This window comes from Pinus tabuliformis, chromosome 5_2, assembly GCF_031772625.1.
Source record: "Pinus tabuliformis cultivar Carrire ecotype Pingquan chromosome 5_2, CPIR1, whole genome shotgun sequence".
NCBI lineage: Eukaryota > Viridiplantae > Streptophyta > Pinopsida > Pinales > Pinaceae > Pinus > Pinus tabuliformis.
The window spans coordinates 1,040,076,928-1,040,088,618 of NC_142306.1; the positions used below are offsets into that span (position 1 = coordinate 1,040,076,928).

Genomic DNA, 11,691 nt, shown 5'->3' on the forward strand with positions numbered 1-11,691 from the left:
TAGAAAGGGCAGAAATAAGGATATATTTAGATTGAGTAGTAGCAACATTACTTTCATACCTGAAATTTCTTGACTTCTTTTGAGGGCCATTAAGATCATTCAGAGCATCTCTTCTTCTCCTCCAATCTCTTCCATTACGATCATTCCTTTGATTATCTCTCCCTCTTTGATTATTGAACCTGCTATTGTTGCTTCTAGTGTTGTATCTTGGAGCATTGTTCTTCTCAGGGAAATCTCGAGCCTAGTGACCCTTCTTGTCACAATTGTAGCATTAAATGTGCAATGATTCCTTGTCTCCTCCATTCCTCCTATTTGAATTTCGGGGAGCAGGGTTCCTTGATTCTGATGAACATCCTTTTCCTTTCTTTTTCTTGTTCTGAGCAGTGAAAGCAACAGGCTCTGCTTCTTCAAGATTTTGTATCCTGCCTCTTGAGATCATCCTGGATTCTTCTTGAGTGAGTTTTCCAACGAGCTCATCAAATGACGAGAACTATTGTTGTTGCTTATGGTGGTAATGAAGGTTTCCAAAATAGGAGGGAGACCTCTAAGAGTTACCAATACCAACACCCTATTTGACTCAATTTCCCCAACTCTCTGCAATTGATCTTTAAGACGAGATATCCTCATGATATAGGATTGCATAGATTCTCCTTTATTCATCTTCATATCTTTGAGTTGATCTTTCAAGGAGATGATTTCATTCAAATTGGTAACTTCATACATGCCAGCTAGCTTATCATACATATCCTTAGACTTCTTCAAATTTCCAACATAGGTAAGTAAATGATCTTGTAAACCATCAACTATAATTTTCTTTGCTTTTAACTCACCTTTCTTGTACTTGTTCTTGGCAGCAGCGGGAGCATTTTCTGGAGGCTCAGGAACTTTTCCTTGTATGTACTCCAAGACATCATTGTCATCTGATATGATTTCCAACCTGATCTTCCAAGCAACAAAGTTAGATGAGTCACCCAACTTCTCGTTTTCCTTGAAGAAAGAGGTAGACATCTTGACTTGATTAGATAGGCTCCTTCAACTTTTCCAAAGATGATTGCTCTAGCTCTTGTCTTCTTTGGGCTTTTCCTTTACCTTAGCTTTGATACCATGTTAATTTTCCATTTCTCTATGCTATATCAATTACTTTAGCCCAATTTAATTCTTCAATAAGCAATTTTAGTAACAATTAATTCTTTCAATTCAATTCAGTAATTGAAGATAGAACAATAAATGCAATGACAACAGGAGACAATCAACACATAACCAAGAGACGTTGATTTGGTCAAAGTCTAGGGAAAAACCCCACAAGGGGGGAAACCCTTTGAAATTCTTCTTCTATTAGATTGTCTTCTAATGTTCAATAGAGAGTACAATGGTCCAAAATTCATCAACACGAGTCAAAGTTCAACTTTTGACTTATACAACAATACTACCAACCAAAATCCAAAAACATGAGCCAATAGTCAAATCTTCTAAAATTCAACGCCGATCAAAGTCAACAGCAACAACTATAGCAAGTTGTCAATAGTCAATGGTCAATAGTCCTCCAAATGGACTTCTTCAACAGTCAAAAAATAAGCTTGATTAGCTAGTCAAAGTGCCTCAAAAATAGTGCCAAAAATCTCCTTTAAACTTGGTCAAAGCAAAGTCGAAGGCAACATAAACCCTAGTTGCAGATTTAAAGTCAACCACAGTCAATGTGTCCAAAAATTCTCAATTTTTGTGCCAAGAAATTTGACCCTCCAAAACAGTGCAAAATCCAAGTCAAAATTGGTCATACCATGCCGAATATCCAAAAGTTAACCTTAATCAAAGTGTTGGTCAAAACAGAATTCGGCCTCCTACAATTTTCCTTTCCTCTTGTTCGCATGTGTGAAGAAGATCCCTACAATTTCAAAAGTATTGAACCCAAGAAGAGAAGAATGAATGATGTGATAATGATGTCTCAAATGATGCTCCTTGACTTGTATTTATAGGCGTTGGAGGAGGGCTTAATTAGCCTCTAGGCTGACTTGATCAAATGTGACATTGTGGGATTTATTTTAAAAATACACTTTCCCTTGTCTGAATCCAGTGCTTCAAAGGTCAATTTTGGTCCTCTCGAAAAGAGGAATTTTAGTCCAATGATTGCAACTTGTCACTGAGCTGCCAAGTTAACAGTGATGAATACAATGTGAGCAATCTCTACCTCTCAATGATGACCATGTCCTCTCATGACTAGGACAACTAGAAAAGGGTATGAAAATTAAAGGACTTGAGCAAAAGGACTCCATATTCATGTTGATGAAGAGGGTGGCATCAATGACAAAGATGATCATTGAATATCTAAAAGATAGCCTATAAGGTGGGTATCTGGTCGGGAAGAGCTTTTGAAGGGTGTTGAGGAGTGAAGTTTCTTATGCTTTGCTGCCATTAGAGAAATTTTGAGGTCTAAAATGGGCCTCCTAAGGAATATTATAAAATAATAGTGGAAATAATAAAACAAGATTAGATTACATCATCAAATTTTAGAGGGAAAAAAGAAAAAAACTACTTTTTCAACTTATCTCTCTACATTTTTACTCAAATTTTGAGCAGGAGCACTCGTTGGATGCAAAATTTAATTTCTCATCCAAGGAGTATCCATGTTGCATATTTTCGATGGAACTTACACGAAAAATGAGAAATACATGAAAAAAGTGATTCCAATCACATTTTTTCATGTATTTCTCATTTTTCATGTAGCAAGGTCCATTGAAAGTATGCAACATGGGTACTCCTTGGATGAGGAATTAAATTCCACATCTAACAAGTGCTCCCACTCGAAATTTGAGTAAAACCATAAGAAGATAAGTTGAAAATACAAGTTAAAAAATAGTTTTTTTAGATTTTAATATTTTTACTTTTTAACTCCAAAAATGGTGAATCATCCCCCATGGTTGATGTCATCATTTTGAATCTTATTGGTTCTTTTAGTTTTTAATATTTTTACTTTTAACTCCAAAAATGGTGAATCATCCCCCATGGTTGATGTCATCATCTTGAATCCTATTGGTTCTTATAAAGTTGATTTTGGTTGTACATTTTTGTTTTGAGACCCATTTTAGACCTCAAAATTTCTCTAATGCAACTTCCTCGAATCGCATTGCGCTCATGAGATAATGGGACTAGGCCCGAGGTTTAATGCCCATAATTAAATCACAACTATATGCGGTATATTTGTACAATAAAGCAAAGGAAAACTGTTTTCAACAATGAAATAAGCGGAAAAGAGACAATATTAACAATCATATACAGTGCATAAAGTAAATAAATTGGAAGTTATAAAATCTGATATAAATCAATTGACAATTTCAGCCACTAATATCATCAAATTTGTTTCAGATAATTAACAACATAAAATAAAATTACTGGAGGGATATGCCAAAAAATATAGGGTTTCAACTGCTGATTTTATTGTTAAATGTATGAGTACAACATACTGTTTTGGCTGATTCCTACGAGAATCAGAACCAAAAATCAACTTTAAATTTTGAAATGTCTAAGATGTAAAAAGGCTCATACATAGACACTTGGAATGCCAAATAATAAGCAAGACAATATGTTGGGCAACTTGGACTCTTTTGATAAGATTGGATTAGCAATGTTTTATGCAAAAAGTGCACCAGTTAGCACTGATATGATGAATATTAGACCTTTTAACAACACTAGTTAATGTAAACAATAAACAACAGTCTTAATAAAAGAACCAGAAATTTGATGAGCTAACTTTCTCCTTGTCAGTCCTTGAAGAATTTCTGCTGTCACCAAAACTGTAAGCTCTAGTACTCTAAAATAAATGAATGAAAGGAAAAATGAGAACTTTCAAAATGAATCTCCTCACTAGTATTTTCCATCCTCCCTTTTGTGGCGTCTGTTTAGTTTTATGCTCTCCTTGGGTAGTTGAAGGACTAAATTGTCTCATAACTAATGCTTGTGTTGTGTTAACTATTTTTTCTTTTTAATTCGGGAGAATGCATTTAGGAGTCTTTAATTAATTAGTTTTATATTAGTAGGCGGGGTCCTTGACTATGCCCATAAATTATTTCCATTAATCTGGTAACTCCCTTGTAACAAAATATAAATAAATATGACATCATCGAGAATACCTTCACCATAAGAAATCACTTGTATGACGCAAACCAATGTCCATGAACATGTATAAACAAGCATGTGGAACCACCTTGTGTCTCCCATCAGCCATAACGTCATCAAAATAAGTACCATAGTAAAAATATAAAGTGTTGTCCCAAAAACATGACAATATCATAATCTGAAATAAGTCCAAGTGAAATAAAGCAAAAAATTCAACTGGAGAGGCCTGCTAGGGCCAGCCATGTAGGATGGTCTCTCCTCCTCCTTCCTCCCTCCTTGTACCTTCAAATGTATGTCTTGGAAGGAGATTTCTCTCCTCCCCTCTCCTTCAGCTGTGCGAATGTCAAACTATGTATGAGATAAAGTAGCCTCAGAGGGAGAATGTGTAGGCATAGCTGATATATGAAATTTTCCCAATGCAAGATGTGTAGAGGAACTAGGGGGCTGTTGAGCATGCAAAGAAGTGGCACGAGACAAAGTAGAAGGTATCTGAGGAGGGATGATCACAGGATGAACAAGGTGATGGGAAATAGTAAGCCAATGTGCAAAGTCGGATGCAGGCTTGACAGGGTTGGTTTCCCAACCATCATTTTGAGCTGCCTGCTATTGGGATGCATGAGGTTTTGGAATTTCAATTATACTAGGATATGGAAGAGGTACGTTCTGTGAAGCATGTGGGGTAGGAGCAGGGGGTGGAGGACCTCCAAGGTATAAGTGACCAGTTTGGGTCAACTAGTTGAACTCCTCAGAGTCTGCATCAAAGTGAATAGAAAATATGATCCTTTTATTCCTATTTTCCTTTCATCACATATTGGTTCTTTTGTTTTTCCATCTCTTGTTTCTCCATGAACCTCTGCTAAAGGAACTCATACTGTACTGTGATTAAGAAAATTTTTCATGCAACCATTAATTTCCTAAGCATGGATATATAATCAACAAAAAAACACTGTTTGAAGTCATGTTTCGCATAAGTGCAGGAATATTTTGCATATACACAAGGGAAAACATGTAACATGGGGAAGGGAATTGTCTGTGCATGCGACTAAGACAAGTGTAATACGAACATGTATGCTGATATGATAAATATGACAAGAGAAATGAGAGCAAATAGCGATATATATGGTGCTATAGTGTGCTGGCAAAGACAATAGAAGGAATGAAACATTTTTATGCCCATATGAATTATTGATCAAACATCACAGAGCTGCTATAGTGTGCTGGCAAAGACAATAGAAGGAATGAAACATTTTTATGCCCATATGAATTATTGATCAAACATCACAGAGCTGTGTGCAAGAGCAATATTTGAGACAATCAGTTTTGAGATGTTCCCCCTTGATTATGTCACAAATCAAAGTACGTGTATCATATATACCTTTCAGAATGTGGTGAAAATATATAAAATTTTTGCAGCTGTGTAAAGGTCAAGCCAATATTCAGAGTTTCTCTTTTGATTCATAATGATGGCCATAGAATTTAACATGGAAGGGCACTTTTATACATGGCATTATGATTGAAATTACTAATCTGTTTTAAAATAATACTTTAACCCAGAAGATTTGGTGACCCATGGGTGAAGTGAGGGTTGGGCTTCACATCTTTTTGCGCAAACTGATTTTCAAGCTATAAATAAGCTTCATAATCTGGCCAGATTTTTATTTTGAGTATGGTTATGGAAATGGTTGAAGATAGGGTATGTTGTCTCAGCGTGGGAAGCGGTAAATGATAGGTATGACATGATGTGAGCTTGCTATTTACAAACGGTCATCTAATTTCTCTGATTGACGAATTCTATATTGATTGAGATATATATAAGAAAAAGAGCTGGGGGAGCAAGCCCCACATTGTTTTTAAGCATGACTGGGGCTTTGAACATTGTCCTTAATCAAATAAATTTGGAACTGTGGGATGTCACTTTTTTTTTATAAGCTTGCATGGCGTGTTGCTAGAATGAGTCATGATGCACATTGAGAAGAGAATACACTGAAGAAAAATATAACTTTGCATACATATAATAAAATAGGAACATGCCCATTATTGAAAACACAAGCTGGGGGGCGCTACAATACAAGAAAATTGTAAATGACGAGTCACGGAGCAAATGCTGCCCAACTTATGTATGAGACAAAGGATTATAGGCTTGCCTGCGTAAAATTAGAACATTGACTATGACAGGTTGAGGGGGAGGCTTGATGTGGTTTGCATTCGTATTTTGAATCTGAACAACACAAGTTCTGGTGCAATATATGAGACGAAAAATAGGCGGGGATAGATTGTTAGGATTTGCCCCTTTTTTATCGTCGTGGCCAGGGTTTTATGTGCCTTGTGTAAGACAAAAAGGAAAACCCTTTCTAACTTATCCAGTAGGTTGCCAAGATGGCCGAGTATGGACAGCACTTTTGAAGTGTATAAAGACAAATTTATGGCCACTTGTTGAGGTAAAATTTGGCCGGGAGGAGGATATAATTTTATGGAATTTACATTGCCAATTTTCTTTTGCCACAGGTCGGGCTTGTCATTTTGCACATGGCTGTGGTCTGTGTACAAAGTTCAGGCATGAAAAACATCATATGGATAGGGGGAGAAGTAAGGCCAGATATATTTTTTTTAAAACACGGTTGAGGGCTATATATTAGGCCCCAATCAATGAAATATGAAGCTACCGACCTTTCTAACTTGTATATTGTGCTGCCGAGACAGTGGGGTGTGGGATGGTAAGGGCAGAGCTCGAAGAGGCACAAAACTAGTGTAGAGCTTGTATATTCTCCATCTACCCATCGACTTCTTATAATCCTCTGTTGGTCCTCCAACGACCAAGATTAAAACTTAGTCAAGGGCCAAGATCATATCGGAGTCGATCCATGTGAGTTTCTAGATGATTCACACCTTATCTCAATTAATACTGATTAATTAAACAGATTTCCTATGTTTAGACTTAGGAAATATAAAAAAAAGGTTAATAATCTAATTGAGACACTTTTAGGTGGAATTTCCAGAAACGATTTCTGGGTTATGGAGATCTCATGTGTTTTAGCCTCTCCACAAAGTTTCGAGGCTAGAACACCTCTGATGCTACAAAAACTAATAAATATTAGAGGTAGTCATGGAATGAGTTTGCGGGTTGGATTGAATGCCGTGAAAGATGATGGAGATCATTTCAATGCAACCTTGCACATCATTAGGAAAAGTGGAGATGAAGCAAATTTCTATTCCTGTATTTGTCAGCCATGCTTTTCTAAATTTAGACAATAATGATATGATTTATAGTGTAGGAGATCTAGTAATGAGCATAAATTGAGATATTGTCTGAACTAGTCCAAAGAGGAGAGAAGTTGAATATATTTGGAGGATTTTGGACCTTGCTAGTTATGGAAAAGTATTGCATATATGCCATCCTTGGATCTGCCAACAGCACATTGGCTGTATGATTTTGTAAGCCAGTATGACCTTGGAATGGAACCTAGAAAATATCTTTCAGCGCATCATATTTTTTTTAGCAACAAAGTTCTGTATATGTTCCTCCAGAATCTTTTAAGAATCATCAGCAGGTAAAGAATCAGAGACTTTGGGATGGAAGAGATGTACAAATCCATAGGTTGAAGGATGGGCATAGGAAACTAAGGATGGTTGAACTTGTGAAAATCCAAGGGAGAATAAAGGCATTAATGAAAAACTAGATTTGACTGAAATTCAGCCTGTAGGCATTAAGGGAGGAAAAACCTTGAGGCCAACAACTTGGAGTCCTCGGCAGAAAGGATCAAAAGAAATCGGAGTGAAAAAAACTTTCTTGGAAACTATTGACGGCCATCAGGAAATCTTATATAATAAGAGAAACTACGAAATATGTGTACAGTGGAGTCAAGAAAGAAAAATGATATTCTTGAGTTTGAGGGTCATGGCGAGGCAGTGGTGGCCACTCCCTTATAGGCTCCAGTTCTGGAGAAACACGAGAACATCTGTATGACGGGTTACTAAGGGATGATGACAACTTTCCAATGGTAGCAAGTCACATGAATGAGACGTGTAATAAAACTCTTTGATCTAGGAAATAAATATGATAAATTCTAAAAGTAGCTATTACTATAGTTATACTAGTTGACATATTATTTTCAGTGAGCACATAATTATTCCTGTTTTTCATTGTACTATGTTTGTGAGAGGATCTTTGTTTAACAAATCAAGAGTGTCTCTTTTTCTGATTCCAATAAATTATCTTCTGCAGGAGCCTTTGAGAAAAGGAAAAGTAGCATGGAGGAGTTCTCCTCTATTCAAAAAAGAAAAGGCATGGTTATTGTGGATGAGCAACCAGAGTCTCCACCTCAATCAAAATGCTGTTCTTGAAAAGTAAGAAAAATGCAAAGCATTGATACAGAAAAACAAATGATATGGGGAGCAATATGAAACACTTGGCATAGGTGCCACTATTGATGAACATCTTAATATTACAGGGGGCTACTTGATTTTTTTAATTTACCACACAATTATCCTCTTCATCTTTTGTGCACAATATTTTTCCCAATTCTTATGAAATATCAGCGTCTGCAGAATTTTTGGGGTAATGGAAAAACATCTACTTCACTATGATAAGACACCAGTAATCTGGAATAACAACTTAGGCTGTAACCTACACAAACTGGCAGTTCTTGATGTGAAGTCAGACAAGTTTTTCCTTAACCTCACTGTTTTGTACTTTTACAGATCAGTTGGCAAGAGGGTGTGATACAGAAGTTTTGCATCCTTGTAACTGCAAAGCAAATGATTATTGCCCCATTTCTTTCGTTACCAAGTGAATTGTATAGGTTCTGTAATGTGAAATATCCCTTAATAAACAATGGCTTATTGCTTTTTCGTTTTTTATATGTATTCTTTATACCATGATTCTATCTTCTGACAAGGAGGAACTTTCCCTGTGATTTGATTTTGTTATTATAAATGACAATTTGTTCTCTAATGATTTAAATTTTATAGTGTAACAGACTTTCTGGAAATGTTGACTTTGCTGGCAGTTAATGTACTTTACAAGAAGAGTTTTATCTCATGGTATTTACTATTTAGTGATAATTTTATTGGGCTTATATTCACTATATTATTTGATGCTTTGTAGCATGCCAATGCCTGTATTGCAAATCTAATGACATTTTTCTTTCCTTCCAAGCAATGGACAATGGAGAAACAAGATAGAAACATGGAAAGTCTGAAGTGGCACGAGACCAACGCCACATATACTTGACTATGTTAAAAAATTCCTTTGGTGATATTTCCCTTTTATAAGCTTAAGTTGGCCTTCAGATTATTGAAAGCTCTCAACATAGTGCAGTGTAGGCATTTAGAAAACAAGATAAGGAGAAAGAGCACGGGGTTTTGATCAGAATATTTGGACCCCAACCCTTGATTCTGAATAAAATTTTACAGGTTCAATGAGATCTTGCAATATCCATTCATCAGAAATGATCCACAAATTTGTAGAATTCGGGAATGCAAGAATGCAACTAGGCAATGCTCCACAGCAAGGAAACCACATGAAAACGAGAAATCAAAATTGTGTATCTTTTTAAATTTTTCAAAGATAAAGTTTCTATCCTAATTAATACTACAAGTATGGAATCTTCCCACAATGTCAACATATTATAAGCAAAATATGTCTCAGTTGTATGGTGGAAAAATAACCTGGGATTGACAATGACAAGAGCAAATCATAACTTTATCTATAAATCGAATGGGAATGATATATAGTCCAAATTTCTTCAAACTTCTAAAAAGGGACAAACGTTTGGTAGTTCTCTCCTCCATGAACCCTTCAGCGCATCAACGACACAATCTAAAGCTTAACATGAAGCTCAGATCTAATTTAAACATTTGCAAGAACACAACTCCTACTTGACACTGACTGTCTAATTTGCCTTTGACTTCAACATTTTCAAGTACATCATGAGTTTTTAATTCCGTTGGAGTCCTTCATGCCTGGTTTTATTGCATCACTACCAAGTGTAAATACTCTACCATGATGTATTCTAAATTGTCAATTTAGAACATTGAGTGATGTAGGTGAAAACTAAGAGTTGCATTATATTTGACAGCAAACCTTGATAATTCACATTGGTCGCCACATTTAAAGCTTGTGTACAAACAACTCTAGCTAGGCATGGTTTCCTTGGATGCTTTCTTTGAAGTTGCTATACATTTGATCAAGTTTGAAGGGGTGAATCTTGGCTCTTGAATGCGAGTGACCTATTCAAATCTGTGCATCAGAAGACTGAGCTGAGGAATAATGGAGTGCGATGTTGCACAAGCTTGTAAACAGATCTGAGAAGATTAAGGTGAGGAATAATGGAATACTATGTTGCAGAAGCTTGTTAACAGATAACAATATGACGCATACGTGATATTGTCTGATCATTCTAGAGAAAGATGATGAATAGTAACGTAGTAATTTTCTAATTTTCTTTTTAACTTAGGTACATCATCATGAGTTTTTAAGTTCCCTGGGAGTCCTTCATTTCTGGTTTCATTTCATCCCAAAAAATTAAAAATACTTTATCATGATGTATTCTAAACTCTAATTTAGAGGAACATAAATGGACAAACATGAAAATTAACAGATGCATTGAATTGAAAATTTATCTTAATAACTCACATTGGTCACCAGATTTAAGCAAGGCGTGGTTGCCTTGGATGTTTTCTTTTTAGTTGCTATATATTTGATCAAGCTTCAAGAGAGAATACTAACCTTTGAAAGACTGTGACCTATTCAAATCTATTTATGTATCGTAAACAGGTCTGAGAAGATTGAAGTGAGGAATAATGGAATGCGATGTTGCAGAAACTTATTAAGAGATAACAATATGATGTGGAGCAGCAGAAGTGATATTGTCTGGTCATTTGAGAGAGATGATGCACGGTAACATTGTAACGAATAAGGCAATAGTGCACAGTTTACTTTAGAGAGATAACTGGATTAAGATATATTGTGTTTGCATATAATGAATAGAAACAACATATCACCAAATGACATGGTAACACATAAGAGGTTATCAATTTTATGTGTAGTGTTAATTAGGTGTGTGACTATGCAAAAAGAAACCTAAAATATCCTAAAACATGCCAAAAAGTGAGCAAGACAGATTTGGAAACCAACGACATCCATGCTCCTAAAGAAGTGTAAAAACAAGACATGAGATTGTACACATTTATGGTCGATGTATTGTTTACAAACACGAGTTTTGTGACTCTAGTTACAGAACATATAACCATATCGGTAAAAAGGATATAAATGTGAATCCAGTCCACTAATCTGGTTGCCCAGAGGTGTTTTAGAAATGAATATGATACAATAGTTACATAAGACTAATTGATCATGTTTTGTCCAAGGTAGTCCCTAATGGTGAATGTAAATGATTAGTGCTTCATCCAATGTGGTCCTTAATGTTGAATGTAAATGATTAGTGCTTCATCCAATGTGGTCCTTAATGCTGAATGTTGGTGCACAATGGATGAAATTATACATGCTTAATCTAAAGGTGGTCCTTGATGCTGAAGGGCTTGTGCAAGGGCTTGTGAATAACTGATATGGTGCAACTAAGT

General features: G+C 35.9%; 1 protein-coding gene across 5 annotated transcripts in view; it reads left to right on the forward strand.

Moving 5' to 3' along the window:
- The window catches only part of LOC149162784 (uncharacterized), a 99,697-nt gene extending 88,658 nt beyond the window's left edge, over positions 1-11,039 (forward strand). For 3 of the 5 annotated variants that reach the window (XM_089437398.1, XM_089437395.1, XM_089437396.1), the window contains one exon: positions 8,333-8,967. In XM_089437398.1, the coding sequence (XP_089293524.1) occupies positions 8,333-8,451 (119 nt within the window). In that variant the 3' untranslated portion in view covers positions 8,452-8,967. Of the gene's footprint in view, positions 1-8,332; positions 8,968-10,885 lie in introns of those variants that run through there. The other 2 variants (XM_089437397.1, XM_089437399.1) reach the window with 2 other exon arrangements.
- Positions 11,040-11,691: the final 652 nt, after the last annotated feature.